General features: G+C 47.7%; 2 protein-coding genes and 2 long non-coding RNA genes across 4 annotated transcripts in view; 1 reads left to right on the top strand and 3 right to left on the bottom strand.

Moving 5' to 3' along the window:
* The window catches only part of LOC139787948 (uncharacterized), a 112,714-nt gene extending 107,730 nt beyond the window's left edge, over positions 1-4,984 (bottom strand). The window contains exon 1 of the long non-coding RNA XR_011722735.1: positions 4,741-4,984. This is a non-coding gene — a long non-coding RNA (uncharacterized lncRNA). The remainder of the gene's footprint in view (positions 1-4,740) is intronic.
* LOC139787944 (ankyrin repeat domain-containing protein 7-like) overlaps positions 1-14,931 on the bottom strand; it is a 118,687-nt gene extending 103,756 nt beyond the window's left edge. Inside the window, exon 1 of the mRNA XM_071727378.1 lies at positions 14,786-14,931. The gene's annotated coding sequence lies outside the window, so the exon portion shown is untranslated. The remainder of the gene's footprint in view (positions 1-14,785) is intronic.
* Positions 1-20,398, top strand: part of LOC139787951 (uncharacterized) — a 540,427-nt gene that overhangs the window by 6,291 nt on the left and 513,738 nt on the right. The gene's annotated exons all lie outside the window — the stretch shown is intronic.
* On the bottom strand, positions 7,337-14,355 carry LOC139787943 (POTE ankyrin domain family member G-like). Its single transcript, XM_071727376.1, has 11 exons — positions 13,814-14,355; positions 13,264-13,378; positions 12,844-13,017; positions 12,632-12,738; positions 12,000-12,137; positions 10,510-10,763; positions 9,514-9,547; positions 9,365-9,434; positions 8,472-8,538; positions 7,916-7,992; positions 7,337-7,574 (listed from the first exon to the last, which is right to left on the bottom strand). Exons 1-11 carry the CDS (start codon positions 14,032-14,034, stop codon positions 7,392-7,394), a joined length of 1,440 nt encoding a protein of 479 aa, XP_071583477.1. The 5' UTR covers positions 14,035-14,355; the 3' UTR covers positions 7,337-7,391.

The following is a 20,398-nucleotide window of genomic DNA, read 5'->3' as shown; positions in this document are numbered from 1 at the left end:
TTCCCATTCCTCTCCAATTGTCCCCTTCTCCTGCTCTTTGTTCATTCAGATGCCTCTCCCCTGGGTGCTGCTTTGAGCAGCAGGTTGTTCAAAGCTCGCCTGTCTTTCAGCAGCCTGATTGTCTCTTTAGCCACCTCTCTCATGATGATCACATCTCTCTTTTCCCATCTGTCTCTCTAAACCCTTTCTCCTCAGATTCTTCTTCACTTTCTCTGTGTGACTTTTCTTGGCTGGCACAAAGGAAAACTCCTGCTGTGCCCATGTGCAGTCAGTTCTCTGAGGAGAGCAGGTGGGAGGTGGTGCAGTGGAGCTGTAACCTCCAGCTGCAGAGAGGAGAGGAGAAGTCTGATGCAAGGAGCAGGGATGGAAGTCCCAGGTGGGACAGGAAAGCAATTGTGGGGTTGGGGAGGTAAGAAGAAAAGTTGCCTACACAGTGTCAGATTTCAGGGAACTTCTAGCAGGAAAAAAGAGTTTTCATTAATCACAGTATGAAATATTTCTCCTTAACTACACTGGAAAAACCTCTCCAATTATCTGTACAAGTCTTGAAGTTTTGACAAATATCCCATGGATAGCCATGGCCCTTTAGTGCTCTCTGTATTTCAAAGAGCCCCAGGGTGTGTTTGGTGCTGAGTCCATGATCCTCAGGTGCTGAGAGATGAATGAACAAACTGCTCCAGAAGTCAGAATGGAACCTGAAAGTACCTTGAAGCATTGATTGGCCCTACTGAGGGCCATTGCTGCCAGAGCCTCCCCATGGCCTTGTTAGAGCAGATCACTGGAGGCCATGATTGCAGGGAGGCAAAGGTTCTGTAAAAGTGGCTCTGAAGCCAAGAATTTTTCATTATTTATTTATTAATGAAGCAGTGAGGACAAACTCTGAACTCCAGGTAGTGGGAAGGCAGAGCCCATTCCTCATTTGTGAGTCAGGACTCTTCCTGGGGACAGTGGAGTATGAAAATAAGTAACAAAAAAATTTCTGACACATCCTGACCTCCCCAGGAAGGGGAAAGAAAGTCCAGAGCCTCAGGACAGAATGACTCCTGGAAGACCATGGTATTTGAGGCAGCTGCCAGGTCTGAGGTGACAAAGCCCTTGGTCCTGTTGGGCCTTTCATCCTTCCAGAGCCCTTGGCCTCCTCTCCTGCAGGCTGCCCTACACTGTCCATGCCTGCAGCTCCTTCTTTAAACTGCTTTAAAAAGGCTTTAAACTGAAGGACAAGGAGGGAGGAACTCCAGATGTCAATGATCACCCCACCATCACCACTACAACTGATCTGGGATTAAACCAGGCCTGATGACCCCAGGAGTCCAGCCTGGACTTTCCCAGGGCTTCCCTGAAGCCTTGGTTCTGATGAGAGAGTTATTGGGGGTGGGGAGGGAGGAAGAACAATTTTCTACGTATTTATATATATTTAGTAATTTTTCCTTTTTATCATTACTGTTTCATTTAAGATGTGTAATTTAGTTTCCAACCCAAAAGTCTCTCTCCCTTATTCTCTCCTTTCTTTATCAGGGTGGGGAGGGGCATTAATAGAGAGCTTCTGTCATTCAGTTAATTGCTGTCCCAGCATTAAACCCTGACAGATTTATTGGCGCCCAAAGTGAGACTTAAGCTTAGTAGTTCAAGCCCAGTTGAAATTTCAACAAATTTATATGAATAGTTTGAATACTGACTTCAGTGGGAGGATACCCAGATGGCTTCGCTGAGTGGGAATCCAACTATTTTCTTTGGAAATTTCACAGGGTTGGAAATTAAACCAATCCTGCTGTACCTTTGGTACTCAGGGCATGTGATCTGTGGCTTTTTATCTGGGATTAGAGTTGCCCTTTGGTTCATTCTTGGAAACAGCTGCTTACAATCAGTAGTTGTGATATGGTCTTCAGCAGTGTGGTACATGGTACAGGGGTTTTACACACACCTAGGAGATACACATAGGATACACATTTCATACACACAGGAAATATCCCTATAAAGAGGAAATAGACTGCCCACAGGTCAAAGCAGCCACACTTGGAAAAGCTCTCAGGTATCTGAAAGACTTGGCTGTACGAGATGTGATCTATACCATGATGAGACTGTAGATCCTTATCACATGCCATGCCCTCAGCCTGTGAGGCAAAGGTTTGTGCATGCTGCACCATCCCCATTTAACCAGACACTATCAGTGATGTTATGGGTTCCTGGAGAAATGGAACCAGCTGTGGGTGATGGGATTAAAACAGCAGGAGAATATGAAGATGCTGTCATGGCTCCTCATCGGGGCTGGGTCTCAGCTGTAAAGGGAACAGCTGAGAAACTGCACCTACCCCATCACAAAGCCCTGGGGGTGCTGTGGAGATGCCCAGGCCTGGAACTGTCTGGGATTGTGTCACAGAATCATGGAATCATGGAATGGGTTGGGTTGGAAGGGCTATGGTTTTTGCTTCAGAAATATGGGGGTTTTTTTCTATTCCATTTCATAAAGCAGGTGTGCAGAAAATGGAGAAGGGGAAAGAGGAGCACGTTTGTTAACAGCAAGAAATAAGGGCGAGAGACTGATGAAAATTTTAAAAGCAAAATCCAGATCAATTTATTGACAAAAATTACAAAACATGAGAGGGTGGGGAGGGCAGGAGAGGGAAAAAAAGAAAAGGGAAGGAAAGGGGGAGGGAAAACGGGGAGGGGAAAGGGGGGGGGGGGAAAGGGGGAGGGGAAAGGGGGAGGGGAAAGGGGGAGGGGAAAGGGGGAGGGGAAAGGGGGAGGGGAAAGGGGGAGGGGAAAGGCGAGGGGAAAGGCGAGGGGAAAGGCGAGGGGAAAGAAGGAAGGTGAGTGGGGAAATGAGAGAGGAAGGGGAAAAAGGAAAGAGGGAGGGAAAAGGGGAAGAAAGGGGAAAAAGAAAGGGGAAGCAGAAAGGGGAATAAGGGGACAGAAAAAGGGGATGGAGAAAGAGAAAGGAGGAAACAGGAAAGGGGGAAAGGGAGAAAGGGGAAAAGGGGAAAAAGTGAAAAGTAAGGAAGGGGGAAAGAGAGAAAGGGGGAAAGGGGGAAAGAGGGAAAGGAAGGAAGGGGGGAAGGGGGAAGGGGGAAAGGGGGAAATGGGAAAAGGAAGGAAGGGGGGAAGGGGGAAAGAAGAGAGGGACAGGACTACGCAGGAGAGGAGTGGAGAGGAGAGGGGGAAGGAAGGGAAAGAAAGGGGAGAGGGAGGGAGAGGGAGAGAAAGGAGAGGGAGAAAGAGAGGGAAAGGGGAAGGGGGAGGGGAGGGAACAGGAGAGGAGGGAAAAGGGAAGGGGGAGAGGGAGAGGACTACGCATCAAAAAACCACCAGGGAAGGGCAACAGGGCTGTCATCCATCCAACAGACTAAGAACATTTATTCAGACTGACAGAAACATATTTTCATCTCTTCTGGTCCATCACAAGATATGGAATAAGCTCCCAAAGATGTAGTTTAAAGTTCATCAGTGTCTGGGGAGAAAAGAGACAAGATTCCTGGTGTTACTTTTACAGGAGAGAGGGGCAAAGAGGTCACTGTCAGAACATTACGGCTACGAAGCCAGAGCTGAACACTCTCTGTGATTAAAAGCAGACAGCAACAGAAGGAAATTGGCTCAGGGGCTTCCTGCTTTGAAACAGCACCAGTCACTGCAAAGCTGTGACTCTGGAGTAATCAGTACAAAATAGGTGCAGTTCCTCCTGGGACATCTGGCCTCACATCACAGAACATGTTTGATGCCATGGATGACAAACATTCAACTCCCCTGACGACTGCCTGAACACTACTGAGTGATCTTTCCCTAAAGAAAGGAGAACTTTTGTCACTGATCAGCCTCTTCTTGCCTATTCAAATAAAAAGACTGCAACAGAGGAGCTACAAACACAAGCAATGAGTAAGGGACAGCACAGACCAAGAACTGACAGCAGAGGGTGTGTGTTATGGGTCAGTGCTGAAGGCAATCACTGGAAACTTGGTTTGGTGGTTTTTTTCAGGCAGCTGCTTAAAGCTCTACAAAGCATTTTGTAAGCAGAAAGTTTCCATGTTCAAGTAAGAGTAAAGCTAGCAGAAAAAACCCTGTGCTTAGCACAGGAACTAAACAGCTTTCAAGATGTTGTTTTCAAGAGTGAGGAGCAGTCATCTTTGTACTTACTCTAACATGACACATTACCATGTCCAGCTTCTTCAGAGACAAATTCATCCTGTTCCTGCCTGTACTAGAATTATACAGAAAACACACCATTAACATTGTGCAATATTAAACTTCTAAAACATTCTTCCAATCCACACAAAACCAGGCAAAAACTCCAAGGGCCAAAGAAGTGAGGCCATAAACCAGCAGAGTGGAGGGAAGGGACCTCTCTCCAGGACTAAAGGGAGAGCAGTGACCAAATTCACAGCTCCTCCAGGAGTACCCCATAAAAACCCAAATGCCTCCTACACACAGTGGATCTCCCACACTGAGGTATAAAGTGAGATTTGTGGCAGATTTATTTATTATAGTCATACATCCTAGATAAGAAAATTTAATTTAGAGCTTAGCTGGGAAAATCCTATGGCATCATCTTTGGTTTCTGGGCACTCCTGGAAAACAGCCCTCAAAACCCAAACTTTTCACCCCTAGCACACCTAGATGTTGTGTTGGGATGAGGAGGAGTTACACCATGAGTAATCCCTGCAAATGAGCTGTAAGTTTAGGTTAAAAAGCACAACCTTGCATACTGATGCTCTTCAGCAGTAGCTGAGGATGGGATTTCAAAATGTTTACCTTGTCTGCAGAAGAGGAAATCCTGTTCATCAGTGGTTCTGCTCCTCTGGGTGAACTGGGGATGCTTCCTACTGGACTTCTGTTCAGAACCAGACTGGTGCCAGGATGTCCCAGGTGAGTTGAATGGTGAACTGGATTTGCAGCCACTTCCACGTCTGTTCTTTTATCTTCCACGAAGCTTTCTGTTGGCTTTTCCTATTTTTTTTTTCCCATCAGTTCTGAAATATTCAGACACAAAGAATTATCTCTGGCAGGAAACAGGAACAGTAGAGGGGATTAGGAACGACCAAACCCAACAGTCCCTCCCTTCCTCCAGCCACCCACCCAACTACCATCTCCCAAAGGAACCTTTTTTTTTGGCACTAGGAATACAAAGTTTTTCCCAGGGTAAAAGCACTGACAGCACTCCTCGAGTTCTTCCCCCTCTTCCCTCTTAAAGAAACTGAAAAATGAAGAATAAGGTGGTTATCTGACACATGCAGGTATTCACCTCACTCAAACACTCTGGGGTTGAGAGGAAGAAAGAAATGGAATTTTAAAGCACTTTTCACATCACTATTCAGACAAAGAGCACACCAGTGTCTAATTACTCAACAGAACTAGTTCCTGTTTTCCAGAAAATAAAAATTAACAAAATGGGTACAGTGAGATCTTTAAATCTTTGCTCTGCCTGGGACTGGTGGAATTTGCAGAAAAGAACTTTAACATTCCAATCAGTCTTCTGACCAGTTAATTAGCCCAACACAGCCACACAGAAGAAATTTAAATATTGCTGCACATCACAAAATAGAGAAGAGAAAGCTTAGTGGCTGAGATTGACTTTTTTGAGGAACAGGCACCTCCCAAAAGACAGAATGCAGAAATGAACAGCAAAACACTGCTCAGAGCCTTCAACACTGCAAAAAGTCTATCCTTTACCTCCCTTTTTTTTACTTTTCCAGCCTCATACTTTAAGACTTGTTCTCTTAAACCAGCACACTTGGCCTTTAATTCCTTGTTCATCTTTTCCAGCGTGGAAACTTGCTTTTCAGCAGAGTTTGTGGAAAATGTCATTAAAGCATCCCTGTGCAGCAGCTGATGGAATAAATGGCCTTCCCTCTGGAGCTGGGCCAATGCCTCCTGTGTGGACAGAATCACAGAACCACAGAATCATTAAGGCTGGAAAAAACCTCTAGGACCCTCCAGTCCAACTGGGAAACCAACACCACTAAACCATGTCCCCAGAGTGGGAATAATGTGCTCCACTCTCCCCTGAGGTGTTACACAGGACCCTTCTGCCCAGCCCTGCCCCAGATGCCCAACACCAACAGGATGCCTGCCCTATTCCCCTCATGAATGCCATCAGAAAAGATCTTTTTCAAATGCTTCCTGACATAGCCAAAAAAACATTTACAGAAGCAGGGATAACACCAAAAGTCACCAAATTTCAAAGTTTTTTTGCATGAGCTTTCTCTTACAAAGGGGAAGACCAGGCATGTCTAATCACACACATCTGCCTGTTACAGACAAATCTCCCTCTTCCCTTCAATATGCATTTTGCATGGGGAAAAAGCATTTGACTGCTTTGTTTGTCTGCACAGCACAGCAGGAACAACACTGCTCAAAACTGAAGCAAACCAGCTGGAAACAAAGCAGCACTACAGCAAATATCCTGCATCTGGCAAGGATTTTTCCTCATCCTAAGAGGACAGTACCCAACTTCAGACAGTAACACAACTTTCCTCTGCAGGACTCTGCCATCACCATTAGTCACTTTCTGGTTACTTTTCTTTACCTTACTGTATAATCCAATTTACTCTATAATGCCCCTTATCAGTCCAGACTCTAATGCAAAATATTTGGCTTCACATACCTGCACCCCAGAGCTGGCAGTGGCTTCCTTTAGGCCTCTGTTTTTGCTGCTGATGACGTATGGAAAGCAGATCCTGAGTGCTCACCTACAGGAAAAACAAGAGACTTTTACAACCAGCATGACTTAATGCTACTTATTTACTCCTAGAGTGCATCTTGATTAATGGTGAGAACAATCTTAACACAAAACATCACATCCCCTCAAATTTATGACCAGCTAGAGAGAAAATGATCAGAATACACATTTCATGTGCATCCCTGTTAAATCCTTTCTTTGGTGGCATTTTACTGTCTTATGTAAAAAAGAAAGTTTCTGAATATCAGCATGGCCACACATAATTCACTCCAGTGTCTTCAAGGTGCAGGATCTCTCTCTCAGACAAACTGTGTGCCATGCAGTAACGAGCAAGATGCTTCCAGCAATGCAAAGGGGGCCTCCTCCTCCTCCTCCTCCTCCTCCTGCTCTGAGGCCTGAGGCTCCTCCACTGTTTCAGTAAAGATTGGTGTACAATATTTCTTCTGTCACTTGGTCAGTGTTCATTCAGGTCACACACAGCAACGTGCATGCAGCTTGCTGACACAAAACACTTGGTTCAGAGGGAGAACACAGCAAAAAAAGCAAGAAGGGCACTTCCTTGATACACACCACTGTTTGCAACACAAAGCCACAATTTCAGTTCTCAAAGAACAAATGAAAAAGAACAGGAATCCCACCAGGATTCACAAGTGAGGGAAAAAATTCAGTATCAGAAGTCCACACAATATTTGGTCATTTACTGTGCATTCATAGAGGAAGAATCTCAATCAGTATTAAACAAATCATTCCTCTCACCAGTCCTGTTCTCTGCAGTCCCTGTCAAAATATCAGGACTTTCATTAAAAATGTACTTGGGGACACATGCAGCAATTGCAGCCCACAATTCTTTATTGACTTCTTCCTGCTCCTGATTCTCCTCCATTTCTTCCTCTTCAGGTGACTCTTCCTAAAAGAGATCAAACCAAACAGCTGGAAAGAGCTGAAACAAGGACCTGCTTTGCCACCCACTGCCAGCTTGAAAAAGACTTTTCCTGCCTAAGACAGAAGGGAAACTTGGCTGAGCTTGCTTTTACAAGGCCTTCAGCTTTTCCATGGAAATCTGCAGCAGCAGAAAGAAATGCCTCCTGTCCTCAGTCTCAGCCCTGCTTCTGCACAGCCCCCAAGAAGCACTCCCTCACGCCAGCCCAGCTTCATTTCAGTTACAGCAAGCTCTCAGCTGCTCCTGGATCTCCCTCCTACCCTCCACAGCCCCACCATGGCAACCTCCCTGTCCTTCACACAAAGTACCTGAGAACCACACAGAGATGTCCAGTGACCTTCCTCAGCTTTCTCCTTCTGCAGAGCTTCCAGCTCTGCCTGGAGACCTACACACCAGGGAAGAAGGGAGAGATGCAGTGGTTTTAGTTCACTCTGCTACGCCCCTGCTCTTTTTTTGAGGTTTTCTTTATTCACTAGGGACCTCCATTTCTAGAACAATCACATTGTTCTCAACCATATATGAATAGTAAATTAGAATGGATGTGAATAAAAGGAGTTATTTATTTATCTTGCAATTGGCACCTTGCCAGACTTACTCACAGGAGAGGAGTCACTGGGAATGTCTGGAAAATGAGCCAGCTAAGGGAGGAGCAGGAGGGAGGAAGGACTGGCCAGGGACAGAGGCTTAGGAGGTGATTAATATCTTTATTTGAACTATATGGCTTTTTTATTTCTCAAATGAAAAAGTCCTTTGTTTTCAAAATTTACTTCTCTCACTTTCTAGAGTAAGAAAATAAATAAAAAAAAAACAAACTACTTAGCAAGTCTACTTGCAGAGCAGGACATCATGCAACCTTTTCCTTACCAGCTTTCCCGTACTCCAGGAAAATGTTCCATAACTCCAACAAGTTTGGCTTCTGCTCCTTCTTGACCTAAAGATTTATTTTAGAAAAAATGTTTCATTTCTAAACGCCCTAGTAGTCACAACAATAAACATTGTTTTCACATCAAATATTGAACAGGAAATATAATCAGGTTGTCTTTTTCATACTGCTTAGGTGCTGCATTTATCTTACACTTGTAACTACACAAACACTCCTCACACACCCAACTCAGTGAGTATTCCACCCCAAAAGACTCTGCAGGCACCCTTCTGCAAAGTGCTTCCAAAACTATCTTTACATGCAGAACAGTTTCACTCATCTGATTTTTATCTTTCTATTACTTGGTAAAATTCAGCTCTCACAGTTTCAGAATGCTTACTTGCAAAGGTGCAGAATGCAAGGCACTGTTAGCAGCACCAGACCTGATGCATAAAGCAGCCTCTGCAAGTACACTTACCACAGTATCCCTAAATTTCAGTATCACAGCAGAAAAATGCATCATTTCCATTTAAATCAATGCAAGAAAATGAGATCATGTCAAAACTAAAGATGCTGGCTGGCATCTCCAGCATTAGTGAGTGGGTTGAACTACCACACTCAAGTTCCCCATCACTACAGAATCCCAGCATCAGCAACAGATGCTGATCCAAATGAACAAGAAATAAAATAATGGGAGTGTGTACCTATGACTTTGGCCCCAAACCACAAATCTACTGCTTGCTCTGCCACAGCTACAGGTCTTTTTGCAAAAACTGACAGAAACAATGACAGAGAAAACAATGCTGCCTGGAACTGCAGTTTCTTTCAAGCCCAGAGAAAACTTGCCTTCAAGAGATGTATTTTTCAAGGACATTTTCCTCTAACTGCACCATACCTCAGGGCTAAAACAGATGGATTCTTCAGAATCACTCCAAGTATCATCATTCCCCTCCTCCTCAGAACTCCTTCAAAAACAAAGCAAAATGAGTGCTATGTCTCTAAAATCACCTCTCAAGCAAGTGGGAGGGGTTTGTAAAGTCTCACCTTATTGAGCCTCCTTCACAAAGGTCATCTGTGGCTGTTCAAAGATTCAATGACATGCTGACATTAGATTTGGCAAGCACACAATTAAACAGTACACACAAACATTTAACATGGACAACTCCACAGCTCATACAGAATGAAACTGGCCACAACTGGACCCAAATGGGTGTGGTGACTGCTGCAAGAGTCACACCTGAGGGTCGGCGTACGGATGGATGCACCTCTGTGCCTCCTGGAACACTCTGTGTGGCACCTGTGGGTGCAGCTCCCTCTGTTGTTGTATTATTTAGAATACAAATCACTATCCACCTTCTCTACCCATCCTGCTCAGTAACACCTGATATTTCAAGCCAACAAATGCTGGGGTTCTCTTATGACAGGTACCCAACACCCAATTCCCTGCTGACAGGGCTGTAACATTTGCCTCAGAGCAGCAGGGAGTGCTGCTTCTCTTGATTTGACCACAAGCACATGCAATGGATGTGGCACAAGGACTCCTCCCCAAAACATACACTTCAGAGGACCTCAGAAGGTCTCTCAGCATCACCCCAGCTTACCCTCTAACCCTCTGTTGCTGCAGCACAGCAAAGGGACTCTCATGATGTGCTTTGCAGTGCCAGCCAGACTGCACTCTTAATGCCAAGAAATGCTCCCTGAACACTCTCTGTGTCCATTTGCCACACAGTGCAGATATAACACACTTAAAAAAACTAAAAGAAGACCAGGTCCTAATCTAGAGTTCATTTATATTCAAAAATTAATTCTGTAGGACACAACCCTGTCAGTAGACATGGAGCACACCAATCACAACTGCCCTTACAGCCTGACAAGGCCAAAAAGTAACAAATCAGCACATTCCCAAAGCTTCTTGTGCTGCTCCTCCTGATGCCTGCACTGAAGTCACCAGGGAGCACAGTCAGTGCTGACAATACAAACCACCTCAAGAAAAGGCCACATCATTGTCCTCTTGAGCTCCTCCATACTTAAGGATCCTACCTCCTCTGTCCACAGCAGGTGCACCCCACATAAATGGAGCAGCTCCTGCGTCCTCAGCAGTGATGACTATGCTGGTATCTTCTGTATCACATGCAGGAGCTTCTCCTCTGTTCTCCTGGTCTGGTTTTGCTTCCAGCTCTCCAGCAGCTCCTGCCCGCTCAGGAATTCGAAGTATCTTGAGTATGTTGTCACCTTGAGCATCCCCTGCAGGAGCTTCTGATGTGTTCTCCATTGTTGCCAGATATTGACTCAGACTGCACAGAGAAAGAAATAGAGTTGGTAAAAAGAACCACATCCTGGCATACACCACCCAGCACAACAGTTAACACCAACTTATTACCCACCCTACACATATTCCTACAAATTCTCAGCATTCTCCTCAGTATTTGTTAAGGGTAATTGACACAGAACTCACTGCAGGGCTCTTCCCCTAGAGATGCACATTGACACCTTCCAAGTTCCAAGCTCCTGCTTGGAACATTTTTTCAGTCTGCCTTTTAGGCACACATAACCACCTGAGAGAAGGAACCCCCACAGCTACAAAGCTGTGCATCAGAGCACTGAAGGGCTCTCAGTCAGATCTCCTCTGAAACAAAAGGCTGGTGGTTCCTGGGCACTGCAGTGCAAGTCAGCAAGGACAATGGTGCTGGGCTGGGCAGAGGCTTTACACGCCTGTCAGCTTGCCAAGTTCCTCCTCTGGCTACAGACACTTTGGAGAGTTCCTGCTGGGCAGACCTCAGCTCAGCAACAACACTTGAAAGATTCTCTAACACACAATCCTGGAGAGAAATTTCCCTCACCTTCCAAATTAACACTACACACAGTGTCTCAGTCCTAACCAAACACCAGGTGACAGAATTGCTCTGGTACCCCCCTCCACCCTCCCAAGGGAAGATAAAAGGGGAACAGGGAAGAGAGACTTGAAGCTCTGAAAATAAGACCCAAACAGCTTTGCTCAAAGAGGAAGAGACAGGAACACGTGGGACGAGGAACAAATATCTGCAAGTCTATACCAAAGCCCATCTCCATGGTCACAGCTATAAGTGTCCCAGGGCCCCTTGCAGCAGGGCCGACTCAGGAGAGGGGTCCCCAGCTGCCCCCAGCACCTGATGGATTCGGATCTTGCCGAGCACGGGCGAGCTGATGACAAAACAGGAGCCTCTGCCCAAGAGCTCCCAGTGCAGCCCAGCAGCAGGGAAGAAGGGAGCAGGCAGGGACCAGGCTGCCCATCCTCTGGCCTTTCAGAGAGGCTGGCAGGAGATGGGAGGGAATCCTGAGCCCTGCCTCTTCCACCCCTCACGGCTCCCTCAGGCTGCTACACACCCTCTCTCTTGGGCACAGCAACCACACCCAGCAGAAGACATCACTGAGCACACCTTCAACACAGCTCTAAACACACCATTAAACCTTGGGGCTGCCACCAACAACATTCCAAAGCCACACTGAGTGAGAACTGACCACTTCTTCTCATCAGAAAGTTCAAAGGTTACCTCCAATACCCATGAAGATCAGCATAATCCTCAGCTGTGTTCCCATCAGTGTCTTCATGGGAAATATTGGCACCGTAAGAAAGGAGAACTTGGACCAAATTCAGCTGCCCAACAGAAGCAGCAATCATCAGTGGGGTTCTGAAAGATGCAAAACATCCTATCAAATGGATCCTTTGACACAGACACAGAAACATTCGTTTCATTCCTGCTTGCTCTCAGAAAAAGTCTTTTCCCCATTACATTCCAATGAACAAAAGAAAAAGCAGGGTCCAGTAGAAGCAACAGTAACATGGGAGAGGGAGTCAAAACAGCTGCGTGGGCAGACAGAGCTGCCACATGCACAACACTTCAGTGCACACGAGGCTGCTGTGCACGAGGTGGTTTCTCAAACTGAGGCACTGCTGCCAGGCTCATGACACATCTCCTGCCAGACAATGCCTCCTGGACATCCCCAGTGCAGAAAGCAGCCCCTGAGGTACCACAGCAGCCAAGCACACACTGCTTTCACACAGAACTCTCACAGAAACAGCTCCTTCCCAGTGCCCCCTGCTTTTGCTCAGAGCACATTCCCATGCTTCTCAGCAATCCAACAGAAAGAAGACCAACGGGACACATCTGGATAAACCCCTCACCTTTGATGCTGGTCTCGAGCATGCACGTCAACTCCTGCTTTCAGGAGAGTTTCTACTATCTCTTCCTGACCTTCAGAGACAGCAAGAGCTAGTGGGGTAAAGCCCTCCTGAAAAGTCAGAGAAGTACATCATGCTAATAATCAAAAAAATCTGTAAAAGAAATACTGAAGTCACTTTCTGAAAGGACTTGCTGAAGAAATAGAAACATTTACCTTATTCTTGGCACGATGATCGACAAAATGCCTGAGTAACAGCCTCACGAGGTTTTTATCATGAGCCTGGATGGCCAGATGGAGGGCAGTGTGGCCATCGGTGTCGGTGAGATTTGGGTCGGCACCATGCTCTAGCAGGAAAGCCACACAGTCTTCTTGATGAAACTGTACTGCCTGGGAACAACACACAAAAAAAGGGAAGACTTGCAAAATTCACATTTCACTCCATCACAGCTCACCCAGCTTCTGAGCACAGGGAAAGAAGAGCACCTGCAAAGATGATCTGACAGGTGCCTGTCCCACTCCAAATCCAAGAGGCGTGTTTCCGCACAGCTCTGCGCACAGAGTCCTGCCAGACACCTCTCCTTTCATGCACACTCAATAAGCCCCTCTGCCAAGAGCAGAACTTCTCTCACTCACCCTCATCAGGGGTGTTCTCCCAAAATTGTCAGCAGCATCCAACCGGCAGCGGTGCCTTACTAGAAATCTGACGACCTCTGTGTGGCCGTTTGCAGACGCCAGGTGGAGAGGTGTCCTGAGAATTAAACATGGGAGCTTAACACTGACAGACAAGGAAAGAACCAAAGCTGTGGCACCACCCAGCCCGGGGGACCCTGCCCAGACCCTGCTGCTCCTGCTGCTGCTGCTGCTGCTGCTGCTGCTGCTGCTGCTGCTGCTGCAACCCCGCACACATCACCCACAGGGCAGGAGAGACCTGGGGAGGCCTCAGCAGCTGCAAGAGAAGCCTGCAGGGAGAGCAGGGCCAAGCAGCAGCCCAGCACCTCCAGGAGCACTGGCGCCCACCCAGCAGCTCCCAGCACTGGAAAGCTCTCGAGTTCCCCCTCCCAGCTGACAGGGCACATCTTGCTTTGCAAGCAATCAGCTCCAAGGGGATCCCACACAAACCCTGCAGGGGGGATGCTCCCGCACGCCACCCGAGGTGTCCCAGCAGCGGCCCACAGCCCCTCACCGATTCTCCCTGTCGCGGCGGTCGATGCCCCAAATCTCCATCCACCGGCGCCAGCGCCTCAGCCAGGCCAGGTGGCCGCGGGCAGCCGCGCGGTGCAGCCTGCCCAGACCTTGCTGCTGAGGCTCAGGGGCGCCGGTGCCGGCAGCGGCAGCACCGCAGGGCTGCCCAGGAGCGCTGACAGAGCGGGACACCCGACGCTTCCTGCTGAATTTCTGCCCCATCTCAGCAGCTCTGGGGGCTGTGGCACGGGCACAGCCCCACGGGAGCAGCGGGAGGCAGCCGGCAGAGCCGGAGGGGTGGGGGTTAATGACAGGGGAAGGGCAAAGGCAGGGACAGGGCAGGGAAGAGACAGACGGGGACGAGGTGGATGACAGGGGAAAGGCAGGGACGAGGCAGGAGAAAAGAGCAAACCAACGGCAAGGACCAGGAGCAGCCAGAGAGACACAGCCCAGCACAGCTCAGCACAGGAGCCACAACGGCAGAGTCGCCCCTAACGGCAGTTGCCAGGGGCAACCGTGGGCGGGGCCGAACCACCTGCGGGGAGGGGGGGGGGGTAAAGGAAGGGACTGAACCAATTCACGGGGGAGGGAGGGGACTGAAGGAAAGGAAAAGGCTCCTTTAATCCTTAAACCTTGCACTGGTTTAAGCCTCAGCATTCATTCAGTGCCACTACAGGTGACAATGGTCCCTTAAGTATCTGAGAGAAGCTGAGAAGCTCTCCCCCACCTCTATGAGCCATACAAAGAACTGGTAAGTTCTGCTCCTGGAGAGGCTTTTTCATAACCAATTCAAAGGAGTTGATAGAGAGGGTAAAATAACCCTTCCTGTGTAACCAACTTCTTGTCTCTCACTTGTCATCTTGTCCTGGTTTGGGCCAGGATAAAGGTGATTTTCTGTTTTGTACTTTTGCTTTGTACTTTCTGTTTTGTACTTACAAGTCTCTTGTCAGTAGTTGCACTTGCTGAAATTAACAGCAAGTTAATTAAATGAATGGCAAACTAGCTTCCTCTGACTGCACAGAGCTCACTGCAAAAGTTCCACTGCCATTGCACAAGTACAGGGTGTTTCCCTAGACAAGTCTAACCCATAACTAGAGGGAAATGGATATCTAGAATTCTCCTGGCACAGTTAACACAAATGTTAACTGTCACCATGCCACATGTGTCACACCCAGCTACACAGAAAATCATCTCCAAGTTCCCTGCTGCAAACACATCCTCTGCAGGCCCCAGCACCAGCCTGACCTTCCACAGGCAGCCCAGCTTTTGAACAGCCAGCCTGAAATGAGCCACTAATGGCTGTAATTAGCCACCAACCACACCCCACACACAGCACTGACTTTTCCAATCATTTGCTTTGGCCTTATTCAATGTAGCCTTGTCTAAGGAGATGTAAACTCTTCCCTTTCAGCTTTTGACAGATAGACTTTTCTCACAAACAGTTTATATAAAAGCCACCATGTTACCTGGGGTAAGCTCTTGCTGGACTGGAGCATCAGGGGAAACCTCTGCTAACAGGCTGGGCAGGTGTGTTCCTCAGACTCCAGTAATGCTCTTCTAATACCTGTGTGGAATTAGAATCATCAAAATGGTTTTTAAAGAAAGGAGGGAAATTTTGGACTTCTAATCACTCCTAAAAATACACATATGGTTAAAGGGTGAGTAGGATCTTGGGTGGAGAACATGAGGATAAAAATGTTCAATAGTGTAAAAAAAATTTCTAGTATGTACCAAATAACCACACGGTTTTGGTATTTCACTGTTGTAACATCTGAAGGTGGGGTTAGGCTGTGCCTTCACCTTTTATCTGGTCTTTTTCTCACTGTCCATTAGAGTTGAAGTCACCAACCTCAAGGTTAGGGAATAAAACAGTGATCAGGAAAACGTTCTGAGTTCTGAAGGATTAAATATTTAACTATTTAAATATTCAAATAGTGTTGGTTTTGTTTTGTTTTCTTTTTCTAGTCAGCAGTAAATCACCAGAGCAGTCTTATATAAGAGAAAGGGCTGTGGACAAGATAGTTTGATATCTAAGACTGTCAGCACCTGCACAATTACACACTCTGCTCATACTCCTCCTTCTGTGTGTAAAGGGCATTTAACCAGACACAGAAAAAGGGAAAAGAGCTTTCTGCTTATTTTTCCCTTTCTGTAAGAAGCATCCTTCAGGACAGACTTCGGGAAAGAGAACTGGAAACAAAGCAACTTTGTTATCTTGTGTTTCTGCTCTCAGAAGATGAGATGTGATTGTTTTGAATTAACAAACATGCAAGGAACACTTAACATTCCTCACAATAACTGTTCCCACAGCAGGGAATAAAAGCTGCATCAGTCAGGAGGGCTTTGCAAATAGCACACAAGAACTCATCAGGTATGGGATCATCAGAGGTGGAGGAGGATGAAGAGGATGGCTCTTTGGATAAATAGAAAGGCTTTTCCTTCTTTCCTCTGGCATATGCTTCCCTGGAAGCAGAGTGGGGAAGGAAAAAGACAAAAGTTACAAGTTGGGCAAAAGGAAAAATTTTCCAAGCTTTGGATTTTTTCAAAGGAAGTAAGAGATGGAATTTCTGGGTGGAATTTTATACTGGAACGCCCAGTATCTCTCAGCCCAGGAGACCAGATTCCTTCTTGGAACCTAGGACACATTGCTGGCTCATGAGCAACTTGGTGCCCACCAGGACCCCTCCCAGCCTGTGCTGAAGGTACAGAGAGGATCCAAGGCTGTGTCATTAGATACAGATTATTTAAGCTGGCAGACTGCAGGGCATGAAGAAGCAAGAGTGGAGGGGCTGGGACATCTGAAAAGCTATTAGACAAACTTTTCTGTCAGAAATCATAGAATCATAGAATTGGCTGGGTTGGAAGGAACCTCAGAAATCATCAAGTCCAACCCTTGATGATAGAAATGAGGGACAAACATCAGTGACAAAAGCAAAACAATTACCAAATGGGCCACTGAGTCATTTCACTTCACTGCTTGATAGGAGCTGGAAATACATCATGAGTAAATTCACTGCTTTTTTTTGTTGGTGATTTTCACAGCTAAATCAGACACAGAAATGCACCCAACAGGCAGCTGAAAGAAACTCGACCCCCAAGTTACCTACAAATAGGACTGCGTGGGGGTACCAGATTTAGAATAAACAAGGTTTAATATTAAACTAGGTTTAATATTAAACAATGTCTTTCTTCCAGTAACAAAAGTGAGAATTTTGGTGCCTTGTAACAGGCACTGGGGCCAGAAAGTGAGCACCTTATCCTACTGCAGATTTTCCTCTCAGAATTACAGGATGTTGGGACACCTGAAACACCCCAGGCGTGTGTGGCAAAGCTACTGGCTGCCTTTTCCTTGTGAAAATAGCGACAGAGGAGGGAAAAAATATTCCAGCACACTCCACCTGCAACCACCAACCAACCACCACAGGTATTCTTACCTCTAAAACTCCTGCTCCACAATGACAGGCAGCAACCCCGCTTCTTCCCGTGACACTCCACTCCTCCTCAGAGCCAGGGACTGCAGGAAGGCTCAGCCAGGGCTGATCTCCTCCCCCCTGGGAACAGCTCCCTGAGCTGACACACAACCCCATCTCCATGCTGGCAGGAATGGGTGCCTGAGGGCTTTCCCTTGCTGTGGCCTCTGCAGTGAGGCAATGAGCACTTCCCAGAGGAGACTGAGGCAAACAAGTCCTGGAGAACCTCAGCATTCTCAATATCCTGTGGAGCTAGGTCTGACATTTCCTTTAGGAGAGGGCCTCCATTTGCCTTGCTTCTCCTTTTATTCCCACCTAGGTACCTCTCAAAGCTTTTCTTATTGCTCTTTCCATCCCTGGCAGGATTCAATTCTACCTGGGATGGATGCGGCTCTCCTGCCCTGCTCCCCAGCTGCTCCGACCACCTCTCTACTCCTGCCAGGGTACCTGCCCTTGCTTCCCTCCCCCCCTCTGCATGCTTCCTCCTTCAGTTTGAGGGCTTTTAGGAGCTGCTGGCTCATCCCCGCCACCCTCCTGGAGTTTTTCCCCAGCTGCGGGATGGGGAGTGTGGGGAAACTGGAGCTGCCAGCATGGGCCGGGAACCAAGATGGCCGCCGGGCAGCCCCCTGCATGGCCCGGGACTACAGCTCCCAGCATGGCCCGGGACTACAGCTCCCAGCATGCCCCGGGGCGCTCCTCCTCTCCTGCTGCCTGAGCCCGCCCGACCCCGGGGCTGCCCCGGCCCCGGCCCAGCTGGGAGGGGGAGCAGGAGGAAGGGGATCTGGGCAGGGAGAGAAGGCAGGAAAAAGAGTGGTGAGGAGCGGGAAAGAGGTGGAGGGGAAGGGGGCAAAGAGGGAGGGAGGGAGGGAGAGGAGAAGGGCGGGAAGGAGGAGAGAGGGGGGATGGAGAGAGAGCGGGCCAGGGGCCTGAGAGAGACAGAAAAGGCCCCAGGAGAGGGGAGTGACAGAGGGGTGGGAGAGGGAGCAGGAGAGAGAGGAAAGGGCAAGGGGAGAGGAAGGGAGAGGGGAGGGAGAGGCAGGAAAGGGGAGAGGCTGCAGGAGAGAGAGGGACAATAAGGCCAGGAGAGGAGAGGGAGAGAAAGATGTGGAGAGAGAGAGAGAGAGAGACAGCAATGGCTCTGAGAGCAGGCAGGGAGGAATTGGGAAGTGTTGAGAGGGAGACAGGCAGTGAAAGCCCAAAGTTGTGATGGGCAAAGGAGAGAGAGGGAGGGATGAAGAGCTGGGGGCAGGGAGCTGGGCAGAGCCCCAGAAGAGCAGTGCTGAGCAGCTGGGCCAGGCCCCAGCAGCCTGGGCTTCCCCCTGGGGTCTCCATCTCTGCTGTCTGCCAGCACTGGGGGCACCCCAAATGTCCTGCCTGCTCCCCACAGCCCTCCTGAGCCCTGGGGACAGCTGGGCTGTGGTGTCCATGTCCCAGGGCTGATTTGGGGGTGTCAGGGCTCTCCCGGGGCACTCTGGGACTGAATGGGAGCAGTATCTCTGAGTGCCTCAGCCTTTCAGCCCTGGGCAGCTGCAGCCAGGCACTTTTTCAGGCTGTGACAGATGATGGGAAGATGGATGCTGATGCTGTGCTGGTGGCTCTGTTCAGCTCCCACTCCAAAGCTGTGCTCACTGAGATCCGGGGCCACCTGAAGGCCCTGGCAGAGATCTCCAGGGAGTTTGTATTCCATTTTTTGGTATCTTTGGGCTACAATCTGCTGGGGCAATGGGATGCTAGGGTTCCAGGTGCTGGGGCTATGGGGTGGCAAGGTTGTGCTATGCCCGAGTTCAGGTGAGCATGTTCTTGTTCCTGACAGAGTCTGGGTTTGTTGGCCTGGGTTCCTGGGATGAAGTTATTTTTACCTTGTGTTCTGAATGGTCTTTTCTTGTGCAGGATGAAAGCTTGTTTTCATTTTTAGGGTTTGATTAGGGGCCCTTGGTTTGTGTACCTGGTTTCTTCAGGTTGCAATTGGCAACCCAGAAACCATCCTGGGGGCCAGGGGACATGATGGGTGACCCCCAAATCATTCCAGGTGATCTAAATTACCCTGGAGTGTGGACTCAAATATATTTCAAGATATTTCAAGAGAGCCCAACTCATCTCGGGGTTGAGGCTGCAAGGGGAACACCAACCAATCCTGCTGAAGCCCAGCTCATCCTCCATGTGGGTGTGATGGGTGCCCCCCCAGCTCACCCTGAGGAGTGTGCAGCATGGCTGTGGACTCCACAACACCCTAGAGGTGGCCAGGTCTTTCTCACAATTTTAGGTCTAAAAGTCTCACTTGTGATTCAGGAAATGCAGCTTGCTTTGTGGAACAGCACCCTGCTCCCCTTTCTGTGCAGAAATGGGGATTAAGTCACAGATCTGGACTCTGTGTGTGCTTTGTGTTGTTTTGGGCTGTTCTGCTATTCTTTTAATTTGATACTGGCAAGAGGTCCTGTGTTGACATTACAGTGGGAGGTTGGTGTTGTTGAGTTTTTAGGTTTTGCTCTTGCTGTGCTGGATATTCTGGTTGGATGATAGTGAAATATTCCAGTAGATTTTTGGAGCACTGGATGTGGGCACCTAAATGATTGTAAATATTCTCTGGTTGTGGCTCAGACTTGAGTAAATGTAAATATGGAAAGTGACTGCATGGCAGCACTGTGTGTTGGTGTTTCTGTTCCTTTTCATGTCTGTATATTTCTATACTACCAGGACTGGCATTTCTATTCATACAGATATTTGATCTCTTTCCTTTGTCTTGCCTTTGTTACCCAAATTGAGGAGAAGTTCTTCCTCTCTGCTATCTATTGATAATGATTTGTAAAGTTTTGTAGGGTGAATTTGGTCAGAAATTGTTAACCAGTGGAGGAAATTCCAATGCTCTTTGTTGATGGGGAAGAGAGGTGTGTTCCTTGATTTTTAGTTAATTAACGTCCAAAAAAAGTCTTATTTTAATTGTAATTTTTCAATAAAATACCCGAATTAAGTAACTCTGTTTCATAAATAGATATTTTCATGTGGTGTATTTAGCTTTTGATTCCATTCAAGGTCCAGATGATTCAGGTGTAGTCATTACAATCCAGTTTTGAAAGAGTGCTCTTGGCCTGGCTTTGATCAGAGGTTTGCTTGCAGAT

Source organism: Heliangelus exortis, chromosome 27, assembly GCF_036169615.1.
Source record: "Heliangelus exortis chromosome 27, bHelExo1.hap1, whole genome shotgun sequence".
Lineage (NCBI taxonomy): Eukaryota > Metazoa > Chordata > Aves > Apodiformes > Trochilidae > Heliangelus > Heliangelus exortis.
Note: the sequence above shows the minus strand (reverse complement) of the source record. Positions and strands in the feature narration are given on the sequence as shown.